The sequence below is a fragment of the Perissodus microlepis genome, chromosome 1 (genome assembly GCF_051167445.1).
Source record: "Perissodus microlepis isolate ML-2025 ecotype Zambia chromosome 1, ASM5116744v1, whole genome shotgun sequence".
Lineage (NCBI taxonomy): Eukaryota > Metazoa > Chordata > Actinopteri > Cichliformes > Cichlidae > Perissodus > Perissodus microlepis.
This window is the reverse complement of record NC_140461.1, coordinates 14,870,297-14,891,178: the sequence shown is the minus strand read 5'-3', so window position 1 is coordinate 14,891,178 and position 20,882 is coordinate 14,870,297. Positions and strand designations below refer to the sequence as shown.

The 20,882-nt window shown below is 40.1% G+C and overlaps 1 protein-coding gene across 1 annotated transcript; it reads left to right on the top strand.

Moving 5' to 3' along the window:
* Nucleotides 1–781: 781 nt before the first annotated feature.
* cenpf (centromere protein F) lies at nt 782–20,714 on the top strand. The gene is made up of 38 exons (XM_084931393.1): nt 782–901; nt 1,799–1,972; nt 2,114–2,239; nt 2,598–2,668; nt 2,769–2,905; nt 3,235–3,326; nt 3,403–3,676; nt 3,782–3,984; nt 4,072–4,197; nt 4,302–4,430; nt 4,801–4,923; nt 5,039–5,174; nt 5,272–5,401; nt 5,486–5,765; nt 5,986–6,192; nt 6,623–6,831; nt 7,321–7,450; nt 7,941–8,219; nt 8,344–8,931; nt 9,073–9,246; nt 9,363–10,267; nt 10,378–10,571; nt 10,657–10,792; nt 10,881–11,019; nt 11,245–11,356; nt 11,554–11,807; nt 11,885–11,993; nt 12,106–12,311; nt 12,566–12,784; nt 13,077–13,220; nt 13,329–13,518; nt 13,621–13,718; nt 13,805–13,846; nt 13,970–15,097; nt 16,742–16,871; nt 17,400–18,104; nt 18,383–18,492; nt 19,860–20,714. The coding sequence occupies exons 2-38, from the start codon at nt 1,811–1,813 to the stop codon at nt 20,004–20,006; spliced, it is 8,544 nt and encodes a 2,847-aa protein (XP_084787519.1). The 5' UTR covers nt 782–901; nt 1,799–1,810; the 3' UTR covers nt 20,007–20,714.
* Nucleotides 20,715–20,882: the final 168 nt, after the last annotated feature.

Genomic DNA, 20,882 nt, shown 5'->3' with positions numbered 1-20,882 from the left:
ATTCTGTGTCTATGTTAGTAATTTTAGATATACCGAAATTATTCAAACAGGTGTTCCTCAAGGGTCAGTACTTGGTCCATTACTCTTTAACCTTTACTTGTTCCTACATGGTACTGTCATAAATAATCATAATATATTCTAATAATATATTCTACCATTCTTATGGAGGTGATACGTAGTTGTACTAAAATTTTCCTTTGATGATCTAACCCCTGTTCAAGCTAATAACCTGCACTGATAACATTAACTACTGTCTCAAAACCTTTTCAAACTGAATAGAGGTGAGATGAAAATGTTTGCTCTTATTTGTGAAAAATGTGTTCATATTTATCCCGTTCTCTAAAACACAGTGAGCAAGTCAGGAGTCGTGGAATTATTTTGGACAGTAATCTCAATTTTGATAATCAGATTAACAAGACCAGAACTGCTTTTTATCACTTATAAAATATATCTAAGGTTGGAAAATGATTATTTCAAACTGAATCTGAGGAACAGGTCCATGCATTCATCTCAAGCAGGTTACACTACTGTAACACTTTATTTACAGCATAATCAGAATCATTTGTAGGACGACTTCATTTTGTTCAGAATGCAGCAAATTTCTACACAGAAGTAAAAGCAAAAACAAAAACGACCCCCCCAGTGTTTCATGCTAAGAGGTGTATTTCACACACGAGAGGGACGTGCGCTTAGCGAGTATTTATAAACTCCTACTACTTGGTGTCGCTGTGGACACAAAGAGTAGCGAACCAATCCGCGTTCGTGGTGCAGCTGACGACGTAACAGACAGCCAATGGACATGGAGCTTCGCGGCTTGCCGTTTCCTCTGTTGAATTTTGAATTTTTCAACGAGAGCGACCCAAACAGTAGGAGAATTTGATAAAGGAGCATCGCGCCCAAAGTAAGTGCAGCCAGCCTGAGTCGTTACTGCTATGTGATTTATTTCAGTTTCGAGTTAACTGTCTAATATACTAATATAGAATATAGAATCTGCACTAATCTTTAGTCCCTGTCTGGATAATTTACGATTTAAATAAAAAATATATATCGATGTCATATTTGCTGAGAGCATGCTCTTCAGAAAGCTAACGTTAAACAGAAACTAAGCTATGTTTTGATCATATCCAGCTTTTAAATAAATTGACTTCAAATACGTGTTTTGTGGTTGTATTCAGAAATTTAATTGGGCATCATTTACTACGTTAACTCGGTAAAGTAGCTTCTAGCTAGCTAATCTTTAATATTAAACCAAAACCTGCTCAGGTCAGATGATGGGCTGTAATTTTCTTTTCACCGCTATAACTATTAATACTCATTTCTTGTTATAAAATCTGAGGTTAACTTTACGTAGTTATAGCTACACTTAGTTGCGTTTAACTGTCAGCGTTGATAGAAGACACAGCTTTCAAGGGACTTTAGCCTCATGTGAACTGTCTGTTCACACCGAAGACGAAAACGTTTCATTAGGTCTGCATAACAAAGCATGGTGTGAATTTCTGTGGCACTACCAATGTTTAAAATGGACATTTAGCCTTTTTCGTGTCTAAACTGATGCTTTTTCTTCTTTGTATATTGCTATTATTGTTATATGTACCGAAGGAAGATAAATATTAATTAGCAAACATTTGTTGATCTGATCATTGGTCACTGCCAGTAAATATTATTATTTGCTTATAGGTCAGTCAGCTAGGCCAGTATCAGTCCTTGGTTCCCTAAAATGTTTTTAAATTTTAAACTAGGTATATTTATCAGCTCGTCATCAATTCATTACTTTTATATAAATGGATATATGTTTTAGTAAGGTTAAACCATGAGCTGGGCGGTGGAGGAGTGGAAGGATGGACTTCCAGGGAAAGCCCTGCAGAAGATCCAGGAGATGGAAGTCCAGCTGGATAAACTGAAGAAGGAGAAGACACAAAAGCAGTTTCAGTTGGACTCCTTAGAAGCTGCACTCCAAAAACAAAAGCAAAAGGTCAACATTTATCAGAAGTGCTTGAACAAATGTGTTTTGTGAGAAACAAACTGACACATCTATCTGAAAAGATACCCAATCAAAACATTTTAAATAAGCTTGAGAAATACTTCTCCTACTCATATGAGTCTATTTCTCCAGGTGGACACTGAACGTACAGAGACGTCTGCTTTGAAGAGAGAAAACCAGTCTTTAGTAGAGTCATGCGACTCTCTAGAGAAAGCTCGGCAAAAGGTTGTACATGATCTTGGAGTCAAAGAACAGCAGGTCAGTTTCTGATGAGAGGAAGAAGCATTTGATCACTGCAGGATAAACCTAGTTTCAGATCTAGATTAACATGTATTCAACAGTAAAGCAGAGAGGTGTTAGTTAATAGCCACTGTTCATCACATGTAATTACAGACGCTCATATTGAAGTGTGTTTTCCTGTTAGTGTGTCCCGCCCTTTTTATTTGTGAGCAAGTTATATCTGAAGATAAAACTTTAAACAACTTATGTTACGGAGGAATTATTTATTTTTCAACTTGGGAGTACAGATTTGCATAAATGGTACTCAAGTGACAAGCTCACAAGCCTGATATCCAACTTATGTTTTTGTCTAACTGAATTGTCTTCCTAAACGTAGGTGAGCTACCTGGAAGGTCAGCTTAACTCCTGCAGAAAAACCATTGAACGACTCGAACAGGAGCTCAAGAAGTGAGTTCAGTTATGCGTCTCTCTCTGTGCTGTTGTATGACTCAGAGTGATAAATTCAGTGATTTATCAAGACCTTGATGAGCACCTTATATCTGCTCAGGCACAAAAATGAACTGGATCGTTCCCAGCCTGCTGGCTCTTCCTCACTGTCATCATCCTCCTGTGAGCTGCAGACCTACGCCACTCCACAGAAGAGTTTTCAGACACCAGCATCGATCCCAGCCTACAGACAGCATGGTATTAAAATGTGTTTTTATCTTCAGGGAGTCTGCAATTCATTCTGTGTTCTTATTTATTTATTTATTTATTTATTTATTTATTTATAAGCAAGTAAACATTTGATTTACAGACTTATCTTTTCTCACTTTTCTTTTAATATACATTTCTGTGTTCATGTGTAGGCTTATCACAGTTATTTCTAGAGTGTCTCTGTCTCTAAAAATGTATATAGAATCATTTTTGCATTCAGACGTCATTTTTTTTGTAAGCTCCATCTGTTAAGGATTCACTGTTTTCTAAATGACTGAATAAGTTTACTTTGGATTTGAATTGTGTGTCTTCCATAGATAATAGACTAGAGGAGCTGCAGGAGAAATACAACCAAGAGGTAGAAGAAAGAAAAAGACTGGAAAGTGAACTCAAAGTCTTGCAGGTCAAAGTAAGTGCTATAAATAAATGTATTTTTATAATTATGAGCATTTCTTAGTAGTTTTAATATTTCTCATCTTCTCTAGCTGTTGAATCAGTCTTCAGTCAGTATAAGCCACAAGGACATTGCTGCCCGACAAGCCGGGTCTTCCATTTTCCCATGGCAACAGCAGGATTCTGCCCATCGCCGCCAGTCTCAGGACATAATGGAAACACCTCTAAAGAGGCGAGGGACATCCCTTTGGGACGCCCATGAGGAGACGCCAATCAAACCCAGCCAGCGGATGAGCTCTTCCAGAGCAGCACCGAGTCCCAGTGGATCCTCTCAACAGATGGAGCAGCTAAAGACTTTGAACCAAGGTATTTTGTTATAAAGTATTTTATAATTAGTATGTTGGGTATTGTTCGGTGTTTAGTAACTTTTGCTTTACACTTCTTTTTTTGTGGTTGTTGTTCTTTTAACAGAGCTGCGTGGCCATGTGTCAGAACTAGAGAGGAACTTAGCCAATCAGGAGAAGGAAATTCGTAACCAAGCGTCCAAACTGCAGGAACTTCAAACGCAGCTGAACCAGGCCCGCAAAGACCTCAGCGAGCGGGACAGAGACCTGGCCAAGGCCAAACATGAGCTGAGTCAGACCACAGACCGACACCAGCAGGTCGAGTCCAAGGTAGGCGACATTATTTTATTCTGCTTAGCAGTAAAGAGCACAAGTTAATCACTAGCAAAGTTGTCTAATGTTTTGAGTTGTTTTTAGTGTTCATCGGTTGAGCAGAAACTAAAACAAGTCACTGAGGAGATGAGTTGCCAGAGGCACAATGCTGAAAGCTGCAGACGGGCACTGGAGCAGAAACTCAAGGACCAAGAGAGAGACAGTCAGAAGGTACAACAGTGGGAAATATTTTAGTCTTTTAAGATTTTTATTAATAATGAAGTTTTTAGAATTTGGTTTATGAATTGTGTTCGTACCTGTTATATTTTGTGTAGGAACTTGCCCAGCTGCAGAGTTCCCATCATGCTTTGGATCAACAGCTAAACCAGACCAGAACCAAGCTGACCCAAGAGATCCAACAGGCCAAAAAAGACCACAACATACTGCAGGCAGACATGGAGAAGGTAGATTTGTAACATCGCACCAGCACATTTATTAAAAGATTAAAGCATTTCTACTTGGTAATTTAGTTGGACGAGGCCTAATTAAAATGTTTTTATAAGTGTGAGTCGTGTAAAATTAGTGCTCACTGACTTTGTGAATGTTGTGCATTTGATGAACTTCTGAAGATGCAACTTTAATTTTGTTTTTAGTTGTATTTTTAGTAGTCAGTTTTTAAGTTAACAAAAAGAGATGTGTAATGAAAAAAACCCCACCACATCCTGAGTGTGTTTAGGCTTTCAGAGAGGAGCGAAAGCCACAACCCTAAAGGAAAAGTATTTAATGTATCTTAATTGCCTTGACCTTAATTTGTATCACACTGCTCCTTTTTAGATGTGCTTCCAGAAGAAGCAGATGGAGAAGGAGATGGAGGAGCAGAAACAGAAGCTGCTGAGGTCAGAACAAAGCCTTCAGGCCTGTCAGACCAAAGAGCAGGACCTCCGCAAGAAAATGGAGGTGGGCTGAAAATCCGTTTGCTGTAATTGTGAATTTGCAGTTCTGCTTTTAGTGCACTTCTGATCATTGTAGGCCATGGATTCATGTTATCCACTCATTTCTTCATCCCCCCCAGGAGCTGCAGAAAGAGAAGAACAGTATGACTGTCCAGTTGGACCAGAGCAACAGGCGCCTCTCTCAGCTGGAAGAAGAGAAGAAGAGTTCAAACCAGAGCCTCAAACGTACCCAGGGACTGCTAGATGATCTCAAAGGTAAATTTGTTTTAGGAATGTCAGAAGTAGCGGTTAGTCTTGAGAATTAATCTGAGGTTATTTTAATCTTAAACTGATTTGTCTTTTGGATCTTTAGCTAAATCTGAAGGGCAGGCGGAGGAGCTGAAGAAACTTGAGTGTAAACTGGAGCAGCAGGCTCAGACTTCAGCACGTGAACAGGAAAACTTAAAGAAAACACTTTCTGATGCAGAGACCAGAAATGACAGGTATTCATAATTTCATTTTCATAATCAGCAGTAGGAATAATAAATTTTGTTATTAATCCTTGTAAATATTTAATTTCACTGTAGATCTCAGAATGAACTCCAGAAACAGAAACAAGAGTCAGAGAGGCTGAGCAACAGGGTGACGGTGCTAGAGAAGGAGAGCCAAGAGTTGAAATCCAACCTCTCTGTGAGTCAGAATGAATGTAAGGAACTGAAACGAGAACATCAAGCTCTGCTGGACTGGAAGAATGAGAAGGAGAGCTTAATTAATGAAACTGAAGCTGTGCAAAAGGAGTTCGCAGACAAAATTACCAGCTTGGAGAGTAGTCTGGGCTCCCTAAACGAGGCTAATGATGAACTTCAGGTAAGGAGCAGTGGTTTCTAGACTCTTGTTTAAACTGAAAAGTAGAAAATTCGATTGCCTGGTGTCAGAATTAAGTTTTTTGCTGATATTCTGATAAATAGCTTTAATTAAACTAATTTTTAGTTAGTGTCAAGAATAACCACAGTACAAAATCTACAGTAGCAGCAGCCTTGAAGTAGATTATCCCTCACCCTGAATACATTTTCTTTCATTACTGCAGAAGAAGCTCACGTGTGTAGAGGGAGAAAAGGCCAGTCTGTCTGCTCACATTGATTCCCTGAAGGGAGAACTCCTCAACAAGTGCACAGATCTGGAGGAGAAGGCGCATCAGTACAAGGAGCTTCAGTCTCAGTTCTCTGAGGCTGGACAGAAACATGCTAAAGACTTGGAGAACATAGGAGTGCAGGTGGCTCAGCTTGAAGCACAGGTGACTTCTAGTTATTTATTTTTTATAGTCTTTAAAATATTTATTTGAATTTCATTAGCAACCATTATTGGAATAAATCATGGACAAACATCCGACCCCTAATGAAAGCTGCTTCTTAGGCTCCATTTTTACGAGAAATGTTCTATAGGAAAGTGAAATTTTGAAAGTGGTAATACAAAAATATAGCATATCTTTCTCTTTTGTAATCCACTGATGTGCTATGCACTGTACTTCGTATTTTCGTTCTGGTAACAACACAGCAAACCCATAAAGTTTTTTATTAGTTTTTCTAATAATTTTTTTTTCTAATTATTAGTAATTCTAATAACTGTACTCAATATAAAGGAGTACATAAACTAGTAAAATCCACTGTCAGCACCTGCTGAATCTCTTTCTTAATACGATTTCATTTTTTTAATAACTTAACTAGGTCAAAGATCTGGAGTTGCGTTTGCAGAAGGAAATCACTCGAGCCGAACTCGCTGAGAGGATGAACACTGACCTGCAGGATGAGCACAAGGCAACCTGTGATCTGGTCCGCTCCAAAGAGCAGCTGGTAGAGCTGGGGAGGGCTGAGATCAGCCAGCTGAGGGAAAGCCTTGCTCAGACAATTGCACAGCAGGAGGAGCAAAATGCCAGGTGGGAGATAATTGAAATAAGGTAGAGCTGTGGAATGACACATTATGTCCTGTCCTAGTTTTGGTACAAGATAGAAGAAAACACAGTGAGAAAGACAGCAATGTATGTCGTCGCATATTAACTTTCCAACACTGTTTTTAGAAGCAAGTTGCATGAAGACATGAAAACACTGTTTGACTCATACCTTCCATCTGCTCAGTTGTGATATGTACCATGCTACAGGTGGTCAGAGTGCAAAACACTGAGTCAGAGCTGCTTTTCTGGACAAGCTGTGTTGACACCATCTACCTGCATTTTTTTCAGCATTATGTCCTGAATCAACAACAAATAAATGTTCTTCATATATATATATATATATATATATATATATATATATATATATATATATTCATTAACGCCCATTCCATATGGAATGTCCAATATGACAATATCAGCTGAGCTTTGGGTTTTAATGTCTATTCTCTGTCTTTGATTTGTAATTTCACTTAGGTTGGCAGAGGAGAAGGCAGACCTCCTAAAGCAGTGTGAAGAACGTGTTTCAGCAAAGGCTGAGGAGACTGAGCACATCAAGCTGCAGTTAGAGGAGGCCCAGCAGGAGCTGCTGCTCACCAAAAACCAGGTCTGCTTTACTTAAACTGCAGTGGAAGCTTTTTTTAAGAGACTTCTATTTATTCTCAAACTTTTACTTCAATAAGTGAATAAAGTTGGGAAACTGAAAAGTGCAGGAGAATTAAACAGGAAAATAAGACTTCTCTAGAGTAAAATCTGACCTGTGCTAGTCTGCCTTTGGTTGCTTTTTGGGTTATTTTTATCTTGTCACTTTGGAAAGGACACTTTGCCATATCAACAGACCTGAACTCAAACCACCGTCCAACTGGTGTCTGTATCCACTGTATGGACAGGAAGTAGTTGCGTGAAATCCAGTTATGAGGCTTTAGGTGATGCTATGATATATTTCTGCATATATTAAGATATTAAGTAGTTTTTGCTTTCCTACATTTAGTAGTACATTTAATCACAATAAAAACAACTGTTTGCTGAGCATTTGGTGTAATTGTGTTGTTACTGCTTTTTTAAATTAATTGTCCTCCTCTTCTTCTTCCTCTTAGATCAGTTCCTTAGAGCAGTTCCTGAAGGTCCAGGAGCAACTGGGAGCAGAGCTGCAGAAACAAATTAAGACAATGACAGAGCAGGAAGAGGAACAAATTCGGATGTACAACAAAAAATCAGAAGAACTCAAACAATTAGAAATGAACCTCACTGATCAGCGGAAACAAACAGAGGAGAAGGAGAAGCAGCTCAGAGAAGCTGAAGTTCAGATATCGTCTGTGGAGAAACAAAAAGCCGAGCTGGAAAATGCAATTCAAGATTTGAAGAAAGAATCAGAGGTAAAATCTAAAAATCTTTGCTTTGTTGTCTGGTTAGTTATGGATATTTTAATTATGTTCATATTTAATTTAGTTACTTGCCTATTTTTTCTTACCAAATATAAATGAAACCTTTTTAATTAAGATCATTCAGCACAGTCAGACCGAGAAGATCAACAGCCTCCTGGAGCAGATTTCATCCTTAGAAGAAAAGGTGGTTGTGAACAAAGATGCAGCGGAGAAGCTTCCAGTCTTGAAGAATGAACTGGATGTAGCCACTCAGTCCAACGCTGACCTTAAGAAGTCACTACAAGCTCTTGAGGAGAATCACTCCTCCACTATAGAAATTAAGTCTAACCTGGAGAGCACTCTGGCCGAGAAGATGAATCTTATCTCTGCTTTGGAGAATGAAGTAAAAGATCTCATAGAGAAGATGGGTAAAGAGTCAGAGCGTCACGCTTTGGAGATTGAAAACTTCCTCAAAAAAGAGAAGAGCCTTGACGAACAGCTCGAAGCCACAAAGAAATCAGTCAGTGCTGCCAAAGCAGAGTCGAGTTCACGTCGGGAGGAGATCCGGACCATGAAGGCGACTCTGTCTGCAGCGTCACGCGGCTTGGAAGAGAGAGACAGCACCATAAAAGATCTGAAGGAAAAGCTGAATAAAGCTGAGGCAGAACAGACCAAAACCTCAGAACTCCTGAAGGAGAAGGTGGTCGCCATGAATAAAATCAAGGTTGGTTCCAAATGTGTTCCTGTTTATGTTCTTGTTTATTACAATATTCTTAGACACAAAGAAAGTGTACTGTTGGATAGTGTAGCAAATCTTTTAGTTGCATGTTCTGAGTTATTAATTATCCCCCTCCAAACAATTAAGGTTCAGCTAGAGATGCTCCAGATGGACTTGGAGGACAACGAGACAGCCATGACCTCCTTTGACAGTCAGGTGGAGCAGCTTAAAGGAACTATAGAGTCACTGGAGGCCATGCTTGCTCAGAGCCAGACCCAGATGTCTGAAATGGAGGCCATGCTGGATGAGGGCAGAGCCCAGGTTGGATAATTGTTCTTCTCAAAAGTGCTTCACTCACACACAGTGTTTGCTGATTCGCTGTTGTCTTCTGTCTTTGTCATCAGCATGCTTTCACTAATCAGTGGCTCTATTTTCAGGTCTCTGTCTTGGAAGCCCGCTTAGATGAGGTCCAGTCGCAGAACTCTCTCTTGGAGTCAAAGTATGTCACAGCTAAGGAGGAGTTATTTGAGAGAACCTGTGAAATAACTCGTCTGGAAGAGGAAGCTATCCGACGTCACGAACTGGAAGAGAGTGTTGCTACATTAGAGGCTAAACTCAGTCAGATGACACAAGACAACGAAAAGCTGGAGACAACTCTCAGGGAAACCATTCAGGACAAAGAGAGCAGTCTAAATCGGCTTCTCCAGGAGAAAAACAACCTCGAGACTTCTCTGAAACAGCTAATGAACGACAAAGAGCAAGTCGAAGGTGAAATGGTGCACGTAAATGCAGAAAAGAAACTGCTCGAAGTCACTGTAGACGCACTGTCTGAGGAGAACAAACAACTGCAGTCTAATATTGAACAGGTAACTGAGGAAAAGCAGCAAACAGAAGCTAAGATTAATGAAATAACTGCTCGGAAACATGAGGCTGAATCTGGCCTTAGTCAGCTCACTGAAGCAAAAGCCCAGTTAGATGATATCCTGAAAAAGACGAACGAAGAAAACGTTCAACTTGCAGATGAACTACATGCATTAACTTCTGAGAAAAATGACCTGGTTACTAAATTGAATCAAGTAGTAGAGGAAAAGGTTCAGCTGGAATTGAGCTATAATCAACTCTCTGAAGAAAACATCAAACTACAGTCTAATGTGAATCAAATAACTGAGGAGAAGCTGCAGTTACAGGAACTCATAAAGGGGCATGGAGATGAAGTTGCTTCTCTCAGAGAGGAGAGCGAGTGCATCCAGCACTCCCTGCTGACCTCAGAACAGGAGCGCCAGACACTGAAGGAACAGCTTGAGCTGATGGAGGAGAGGACTGAGGCGACGAATAAAGAGCAGTATGTCTATATGGCTGTGTCTGCTTTGAAGTTTGTATTAGCTTTTTAACTGTTTGCTCTGCTATCTATATAATGGCTGAAATCACAGTGTGTTTTATTTTGTATCACAGGAGCGAGCGGTTTACAGCAGAGGAGGCTGAACTGCACCAGAAGCTGGCGGGCTTGCAGAAGGAGCTGACTGTGTTTAAGCAACAGTATGAATCACTGCTGGAACAAGTGGGCCAGCAGCACAGCCTCATTCAGCAGCTGTCAGAATTCAAGAGCCCAGCAGACAGAAACAACATGGAGGAGGCAGAAACTGATGGTGAGTGAGGAAATGTTTTTTTTTCTTTCATAAAAAACAGATTTCCACTTTCCTTGAGTACATATATTTATATTTATCTGTTTAGTTTACCCAGCTGAAGCAGCAGCCGAGAGTCAGGTAGAACCAGCAGTTAATTCAAGCCTCTGCACCAGTTCGGAGTCCCTTCCAGTAGAGGAGGAACTTATGGTGTCTGAACCGACTGAAATTGCTGATGCTTTCAGGTGCAGTGAGTTTTATGCCGCCTTCTGTTTTGTGTTGACTGTTTGTATGCACTGAAAAACAAAGCTAACCTCCCCTCTGTCATGTTAGCGAGGCCAAGCTGGTCTTTAAGGTGGACGCCACCGAGCAGGAGGTGACGCAGGAACAGTCAGAGGAGGACAGGGAGGCGTTTGTAGCAGATGTAGAGGAAACAAAGACGAATGAGGAGGAGCAGCTACTTCCTGAACAGGTTAAAACAACTGTAATAGTCCCTGTAATAACCAAGTTATTACAGGGACTTTTCCTTCAGTCGCGCATGGTGCATCATTAATCTTTACCTGGGGATTCTTTGTTAATATGTTGTATTCGTTGTCTGTTGTATATTCAGATTGTTAGGAAAATTGTTAATTTCTTTGGGAATACACGAGGTTCATAATGGAGCGATGTTTTCATTATTTTTATTTATTTTGTACAGGTTTCTGAAGAAAGCTCCAACTCCAGAGATGTTCTTGTAGATGAGCCTGTAATCTATGACGTGTCTCCACAACCTTCCTCCTTCAGTGAGAAAAGAGACACGAAATCGTTTGGTGAGTAAATCAAATATCTAAAAACTGTTTTGTTTATTTATTACTTATTGTTTTGCATTGAGTTCATACTTCATTTAGGTTTGTCCTTATTTGAATGCATTTTTCTTTTGTTTATGGAATAAAATAACAAATGCTTATTCAGCTTAGGCTGAATATAAATATTCAAATGGCATTCAGACACATCTGTCCATTAACAGAGTCATCCCTGGTAAATGATGAACTCGAACGTTACAAGGAAATGATCAGAAAACAAGAAAAGGAACTTGAGACTCTGCGCTCAGAGTTCGACCTGCTGAGCTCTGACCTGGAACTGAGAAAGGAGCTGACCTCTGAACTGGAAGTCCAGGTTCAAAACCTGGAGCAGAAAGTTCATGCTGCAGAGGAAGAAGCCCACAGTGCATCCTGTCAGCTGAAAATTGCTTTGGATTCAAAGAAAAATCTTTCTCATGAGGTAGGATGAAGATTTGTCAAATAATGGAACCAGTTTTTTGTGTTTCTTTTATGTTAATACCATGTGCTCATATTTAGCTGACCCAGCTGTCCGAGGAGAAGGAAACTTTAACTCTACAGCTACAAACCACTAAGTGCCAGCTGACTGATGTTATGGAGATGCTGGAAGGACTTGAGATGGCCAAAGGTTTCTTTTTCCCTTACTTTATATTAGATAAATCACCACAACTCTCAGGACTAGGAGTTTCCATTTAAGGTCATGCTATTAGATTAAAGGGTGTTTTTGCTTGGTTCTGTAGGTGGATGGGATGAGAAGTTTCTTCAGCAAGAGAGCGAGCTTAAGAGGGTTCGCTCGGAGAAAGCTAACCTGGAACAGCACATCCTGGGAATGGAGTCTGAACTGGAGACTATGCAGGCTGAGGGGGCCAGACTGAAGGGAGAGATGGAGACTCAGAGGAGGACTTTTTCAGGCATGGAGCAAAAGATAGAAACACTCATTACTGAGGTGAGCAAAGCCTACAAGCTAAAACAACACAATACTGTGTATTTAAAGGCCAAATTTATGTGAACCTTTTGGGGACCAAAAAAATGAAATAAACTAAAACAGAATTTGCTCTCAAATCCCCTTCAGTTTCCCCTTGTGCAGAAATGTAGACCAAAGCTTTGGTCTATGTTCTGTTGTAACCTTGTTGTCTTCTGTTGTTGTAAGCTTTCATCTTGCAGAATACCCAAAGGTACTTATAAATCTTATATCTGCAGACAACTCAGCTGAGATCTGAACTGGTGTCTTGCACTGAAGAGCGAGATGAGTTGAGCCAATCCTTGAGCCACTGGAGGGAGAAAGTTCACAGTCTGGAGAAAAATAATTGTGACACAAGAAACCTCATTTCCATCCTGGAGGATGACATCAGAGCAGGAAGGAAGGAGTATGAAGCCCTGCAAAGCAGCACAAACAAACTGAAGACAGAGAGGCAACAGGTACACATGGAAATTTCCACAAAAGGGGAGACTGGTTAGACATGGTTACGCCCCAGTTACGACTTTTGACTTATATGGATGCACCTAACAGTGACAAGACTTTAGCCAGCTGAATCAGATCAAAGCAATGATCACCTAATCCTCTCCTGTAGTTTTGAATAGATTCTCAGGTCTGATTTATACTAGATCCTTATGAAACTTACGATAAGTTAAATTACTTTTCTTTTAAACAGATTATGTTTGTTTTTTGTTTTTTCCTACTAAAACTTCATCTATTTTCCTTCACATGAAGCTGGTGGAGCAAGTTAAAGAGCTACAGCAGACAATCTCCCAGCACTGTGGAGAAAGAGAGGAGCTGATTGGCCATCTTAACCAGATAAAGGAGGACCACAGTTCCTCCAGTCAAAACACAGAGTCCATGGCTGGAAAGATAAAGGTGAGGAGGAAGTGTATTATGAAGTATGTCCCTGTATGTGGGAAGTGGAGTCAAAAGCATTTGGTCATAACTCCACTTGTTTTTTCCCCCTCCTGATTCCCACCTCAGGCTTTAGAGGGAGAAGTGTTTCGCCTTTCCCAGTCTTTAGAGTCGTCTTTATTAGAGAAAGGAGAGATTGCCTCTCGCCTGAATTCCACCCAAGATGAGGTCCAGCAGATGAGAACTGGTATCGAAAAACTCCAAGTCCGCATTGAGTCGGATGAGAGGAAGAAAAAGAAGATGGGAGAGCTCCTTAAAGGTGACTCTTAACACTTTTGTTCCTGATGGAAAGAAAAGTGTAAATTATATAACCTCCACAGTTTTGTTATGTTTTGGTCTAAATGTGACTGTATCCTTGCAGCTGCCCAGAGAAAGTCTGACTCACTGCAAGATCGCATTGATTCCCTGGAGCGAGAGAAGGAAGATGTAGAGCAAAGTTTAGAAGAAGCAGTGCTGCAGGTATTTAGTCTCACAAACAGTCAAAAAATAATGATTATATCTTACTGATGCTGACTTACATCCGATTCTGCTGCGCTCTCCCGCAGGCGGAAACGGCTAAAGCTGAGTTGGAGGAGGAAAGGAGAATGGTAACCTTGTATTAAGACTTTTTCCCTCTATCTGTAATGATTTTCTCTTCTAATTATAAAATGTGACTGCAATCCAAACAGACTGTTAATCTGCTTCTCCTGCCTTTGTTTTTCTTGCTTCAGGTGGAGGAAGAGAAAAAAGAGCTTAGTGCGAAAATCTCAGAGCTCTCTACCACTCTGGAAAGTTTGAGATCTGAGAAAGAACACATGGAGAGACAGCTGGAAATAAAAAACAGAGAAATCGAGGAACTGAAGGCAGCTAAGGAGGAGCTGGAGAGAGGACTGGAGAAGGCAGAGGCAGAAAGAAAGGAGGAAGAGGAAAGACAGAAATGCAGATTAGAAGAACTGGAGAAAGAGATGAAAGGGGAAGCAGAGAGACAGATTAGAGTGTTGGATGACCTTCAAGCACAGCTGGAAGCCTCTCGGCAAAGAGAAATTTCACTTGAACAAAAGGGCACAGAAGGGGAAGCAGAGAAAGAGAGGATGCAGGCTCTCCTGGTGCAGTTAGAGGAGGAGAAAAAACATCTGCTGAGTTCACTACAGGAGTCACAGACAGAAGGAGAGAAGCTCCGCTCACATGGAGAGGAGTGGGAGACAGAAAGAAACAGCCTGAGGACCCAAACTGAAGCTCTGGAAGAAGAAATAGAAGAGCTTAAAACACTCATAAAAACTACTGAGGACAAGATGGAGGTTTTAGAAAAAGAGAAGGAGGAGGACAGAGATCAGAAGCAGGCCTTGGAAAGATCAGTCTCCTCTGTTATGGCAGAGAAAGAACAGATCGAGGGAGAAAATGGGCGACTTGTACAGGAAAAAGAAGAACTGCGCACAGCTCTTTTATCATTAGAACAAGAGAGAGATAAGCTGCGCTCCTCTCTGTTATCTGTAGAAGATGAAAAGGAGCGATTAGATCAGGGGAGAAGTGCGTTAGCCAGCGAGAGAGAAGAGCTTCAGTCGAGTCTCTCCTTGTTAGATAAAGAGAAGCACGACTTGCAGCAAAAGCTCTCTTTCTTAAATCAAGAGAAGGAGAGAGAGGAGGAGGAAAAGCAAAAGATAGAAGCGGAAAAACAGGAACTGAAGTCTTCCGTGTCTTTGATGGAAGAAGAGAAAAAGAATCTGTCTTCAGCTCTGCTTTCACTGGAACAAGAGAAGGAGAAACTCGCAGAAGAGCACGAGCATCTTAAGACAGCAGTGACCTCTATGGAGAAGGAGCTGGAAACACACAAAGTGTCCGTCTCACAACTCAGTGAACAGGTATATGGAGAGAAATACCCAGATTTATTTAGGAGAGAAATACCCAGATTTATTTAGGTCACAATAAAATGGAAGAAAAAAGGACTGGTAGTACTCACTCTATGTTCCTTGTTTAGAGGTTGAAACACTCTAAAATTAGGGGTGGGGCTCGATTAAAAGAATTAATCGAATTAATTAGAGGCTTTGTAATTAATTAAACACATTTAATCGCACAAGAAAATTTGCCCCAAAGCGCAAATGTTATTGTAATTTTAAAGGGTTTTTAATGGGAAACAGAATAAATAATAGACATGGACATGAATATTGTAAACTCAAGCTCTTTTAATTTATGGGGAAAAAAGCATTTAAACTGCATTTCACTGCAAAACTGAGGAAAAAAAACATCCCTGGCCAAAATTTAGCAGACTTAAAAATAAAGTGTTATTAGTACATTTTCAAAATGGTATTGTCTTAAAATAATAATATTAATTTCAACATAAAGTGCCGTTTCTCTTCTTAACAAAACAGCACAGAAACATAAAAGCTTATTTGAACAGCTTTACCTTTTAAACTCTGAGTAATCTTAGAAAAAATTATTTTGTACATTAGGCTAAAACAGTGTGATCATCCTCCAACATTTTAGTGCAAAAAATTACAAACTTATTGGACTCACAATATGCTTATTAAATGTCCGTCTCTTTCAGCCAGTTACTTAGACAAACTAGCCTGTTCACATTTTCAGAGCTCAAGGCAGCTCTCTTTTTTGTTACTATGTGACCTGCAAGTAAGAACAGTCTGTCACATGGGACCGAAGTGGCAGGACTAATCAAATACGTGCAGGCCAGGACAGACAGCTGTGGGTGGGTCCCTGCTCAACTGGACCACCACTGCAGCGGGGAGTCTGTCTCACTGATGGTGGATTCTGCTCTGTACAAACTCAGGGCTTCCTTATCTGAATCTGTAGCACATTTTCTATCTCCCTATCTTCTACCACTGATAGTGGTCTACAGTCCAAAGCAATCCATTTTGTGAGAGAATTTGTAAGTTTGTCCGATGTTGACTTACTAATTTCGGCCCTAAAGCCAGTCATTTCATCAAGTTTGAGCTGGCAACACCTTTTGTTGGTACTCGAACTGGTAGCGCTAACAGCTCCCACAGTTTTTGTGCCCGCTGCAACATGTTGTGCATTAAGATGGTACCATAACCGAAGAACTTCTTTTTGTACAGTTGGCACAAAACCATGCTTTTATCAAGGCTTCCGTCTGGTAGTCTTTTGAAATGAAATTTGCCTCCAATCAATCCTAGCAACGCACTAGCTAGCTGTGTGTATCAGTGTAATTGGTATACCAGGAAATTGTGCATTGACAAAAGTTCCCCTTTGCTTGGAATGCAAGTGTGATTAAATGCATCAATTTTTGTTAATGCTTTGTTTTATTTTTTTAAATTAATTAATTGCAATTAACACGTTAAATTCCCACCCTTATCTAAAATACAACTCTCTGTCCAGACAGGTTTGCAATCACTCAGCAGATGTCAGTTTTTAAATCTAAAATATCCAGTATTGTATGAAAAAGATGAGCCAAAAATGTTTGGAACTGACATTTGTATGATAACACTGCATATGAAAATAATTTTTCTTTGCCTCAATCTCTCCGTCCCCTCCAGGTCTCAGAGTTAACATCGCGTGCAGCTCGTCTGACTAAAGACAAAAACTCTGCCCTGAGCAAGATGAGTCTTTGGATGAAGACCTGCAAACAGCTGGAGCAGGAGAAGGAAGTGATGTTAAACGGCTCAGGTGTGCATCCATTTAACAGATTTACCTTTGTGTTTTTTGTTATGTGTTCAGCCTTTTATTGTCAGATAAAGGTTTAAGTTGTCCTTACATTGATCAAACCCTTAAAGTTAAATACAGTTTTTGATTTTATTATAGCAGTCCTTTTTATTCCTGTTTAATGGCTTGAATTTAACTCTTAACACTTTTTGCCTCATCTGTTTTGTGTGTATATGCAGATTAGTCGATGTCTCGAGGTGATGGATTGTTTCTTAAGTGTATGACCTATGAAACTCTGGCTGTTTGAATCTGTTTTTAAGTCTGTTGTTGGTAGGCTGTAGTTCAAAGGTGTAATTATCTGTGCTACTGACAGCCTTTTTTTGCTTATATTAACTTAAATGCCAACAAGTTTTAAAGCTTGTTTTAATATTTGTTAAGGTTATCACAGTGAAGATTTCACTTTCATGTTACTTTCTTTTCTGACAATTTTCATGAAGTGTTTTGTTTTGAATATGAATATTCATATGAATATGGGGTACATTTATGTTTCAGGGGCAGGGAAGAGCAGTGAGGAAGGGCAGACTGAGCTGACCCAGCTGAGGAAGGATGCAGAGAAACTAAAGGAAGAAGTGGAAAACCTAAAGTCAGCCTTGGAGCAGAAGATGACGGAGGCTGAAGAAAGACTGATGGAGTCTCAAGAAAAAGACCAAGAGGTGAACAAACTTAGCGCTGCACTTGATGGAAAGAGAAAGGAATTAGAGGAGAAGGTTAAAGAGCTGGAGGAGATGAAGACTGAGTTTGAAGAAGTGAACAAACATCTGGAGGAGAAAAGCAAAGAGGCAGATGAGAGCGTGGAGAAATACTGCAGCCTGATGCTTGAGGTTCACAAACTGGAAAAGACTAACGAGGCACTGAAAACCCGACTGGAGCTGATTGGTGCTAGCCAAAATGCTAATGACAGCCACTCCAGCAGCACCGAAGGCCGCCAGCGTTCAGGGAGGAAGTCTTCCACCAGACATCAGGAAATAAAAATCGACGACAATACCGAAAACATTGCTCCTTCGACTACTCAGAGATCTCCTCCGGGCTCAGGGAAACGAGGTCACTGTGAAATCAGCAATCGAGACAGCGCCCAGGAGGCCCTACACAATGTGACAAAGAGGATCAAAGCCAACGCCACGACCACACCCAAATCAAGACCTGAACAGGAAGATGAAGAGTTCAGACCAGAGGGACTTCCTGAGTTGGTACAGAGAGGTTAGTGGCCGAAAGTGTGCTCTGCTTTGTTACAGAGATCCTACAAGCTTTATCCTTGTATTTAAATACACCACCATCAGTTTGTGTGTGTGTGTGTGTGTGTGTGTGTGTGTGTGTGTGTGTGTGTGTGTGTGTGTGTGTGTGTGTGTGTGTGTGTGTGTGTGTCTTTCAATTAGCTGAGTAAGCACAGGTGCAGTTACACAACAGAAACAAAAATCAATATTCATGTACACATTTATTCTCTGTGCAGTGAAATAAAATCATTATTTGTTCCTTAGGTTTTGCTGATATTCCTCTGGGGGAGGCCAGTCCTTTCATCATCAGGAGAACCACAGTGAGGCGCTGCAGCCCTCGACTGGCTGCCAAACAAACTGCATCTGATGGCAAGGTGAGTAATGCAGGAATCTCTCTATTTTTTTTACAGACACAGCGCGGTGCTCTGTTTTTTGCTACTTGTTTCCTTTAGTTAGTTTCACAAGCCATACTCCCAATGGGCACTTTATTGTGTCTCTACTCTGGTATTGACGCCACATGGTATATTAATGTACTGTAAACAGGCGAAGTTGAATAATGTGATGAATAATGTGAAAAGTGTTCGGCACTGCAGCTTATTATCTGTGAGGAGCTGTAAGAACCTCTAATTGTCGGACATCAGCTGAACTTTTCGATACAGTGTGGATGTCACAGTTAATAAAGAACAAAATGTAATGATGGATTTTTTAAAAAAAGCACATTTAAACTTGGTGTATCATTTCTACTGACATCATTGGCATCCAAGAAAGTGGACAGGGAGGCCAGAGTGGGAGAAACAAGAATCTTCGACCAAGGGTCATTATGTGTATAATTTAGGTTGCAGTGGCCCCTAATATGGCCACAGAATGTCCGGCCCCCCCTCGTCTCCTTCAAGTTGTTGTCACATCACGTCAGGTCAGTGAAGCAGCAGGAGATTAAAAGACTGTAAAGATTTCAGGTCAAATTGTTAGAAAACAAAAGGATTTCCCCTGCTTTACTGAACCTCTGCTGTTCACCACAGTATCAGAGTAACTGAAGTGTGACTCGAGGATCATACCATATGAAATCAACTGAATCTGAATTAAGTTCCCACCCTTTATATATTTGGTATGTGTAATGAGGCCATGTCAAATTTTACCTTCATATTATGGAAATTTACTGAGTTATAGCCCCTTGAAGGAGTGGGATGACATTTGGTGCTTTTTTTATTCAGATAATTTTTTTCCCAGTACTTTCAGCTCATAACTGAAAAACACATTCAAGCTCTTTTAAAAAAATGGAACCAAATCAATTTTACACCCATTCAAAGAGTAACCATTTGAAAACACGTTTTCATTATAGCACAATTTCTTCTGTAACCACTATTATATCTGTTTGTATCGTGGGAAATAACATAGTTTTAAACGAATCTGCACCCATTTTATATCAGCGACAGTAATAGAAGCATGCATTGTAATAAGTCCGAATTTCTAAAAAGTGCTTTTGCGGTAAAAGTACTTATCTATGTGGTGATGCCACCATTGGGATAGGTGGCTGCTCAAAACAAGTTATAACATATAAAAGTCTTCTTTACGTTTTGATCCGTGTGTCTTCTAACTTTGATTCCTTCTCTGTCAATAATTTTCAGTCTAATCACTTTTAACACACAAATGGGAGGCATGGAATCGTCCTGCAGCATAAATCCTACTTTCTGATTCACTTATTCACTCTTTCATCTGTCATCTACTTTTTTTTCCCTCTCAGGGTTTGGGGCCCATACCTCTGCAGAGTCCCTCTGCTGCTATGGCAACAGACACTGCCAACAGGAAGTGTTCCCCGAGTTCTCGGAAGACACCAGAAAAACAACTAAGAGAGCAAACACAGCAAGGAGACAACTGTCACGTTCAGTAGATCAGCCTGGACTTGCACGTACACAGCCTTCCACTTAGAAACACACACATGTACGTCACAAAATGTTAACGATCCATGTTTGTAAAGGTACACGGATCTTTAAAGACACGCTTATTTTAAAGGTGTACTCCTTTCTAAAATGCACTTTTCTTTTTGGGTTTGCGGGGCTGTGAGTCGCATTTGCTGGTAAATGTTTTTCTGCCAAAACTTTATAACATTAAATTTCTTCCTAGGTGTTGTTCTCTTCAGGTTGCTCAAGAAAACAAAGCACTAACTCCAGTAAGGTGTCGAGGCAGTTTAATATGTACACATGCACTGATTGTCTTTGTAGAAACGTTCATTCCTGTCATATCTTCTTCCCTTTTTATCTTCCTAACAGTTTTCTCGTGGAACTTACTTATTTTCTTTTGTACTGTTCTTTATGTTTGCAGATAAATATTGTTTTATGTCTTTTATTATTCTGAATGCTATATCTATAGTAAATGCACCTGTTTCATTGATCTGTCTTGTAAAAAGCTGAATGCCAGTGGCAGCTAAGATTTTCTAGATTTTCTATTCCAAAATTAGAACAAATATGAAAACAGGTTTTTGACTCCTTTTCTTGCTTAATAATCTTTGTTTCTCTTTTTTAGACTTAGGTCTTATTGACCAGTGTAAATAGTTAGTAATGCATAAAGGCTTTTTTACTAAATCATTTTTACTGCTTGACTTGTGTGATCTCATGTGTCTTGTCTTTACAGCAGTTTTTCGATCAGTTAAGGGTAACATGACCAGAGTACACACAATACACTGTGCTACCACAGGGTGGGGAACCTGAACCAGTCACGATGTAGGTCTGCAGGATTGTGAAGAATACCAGTCAGTGCAGGATGCCCC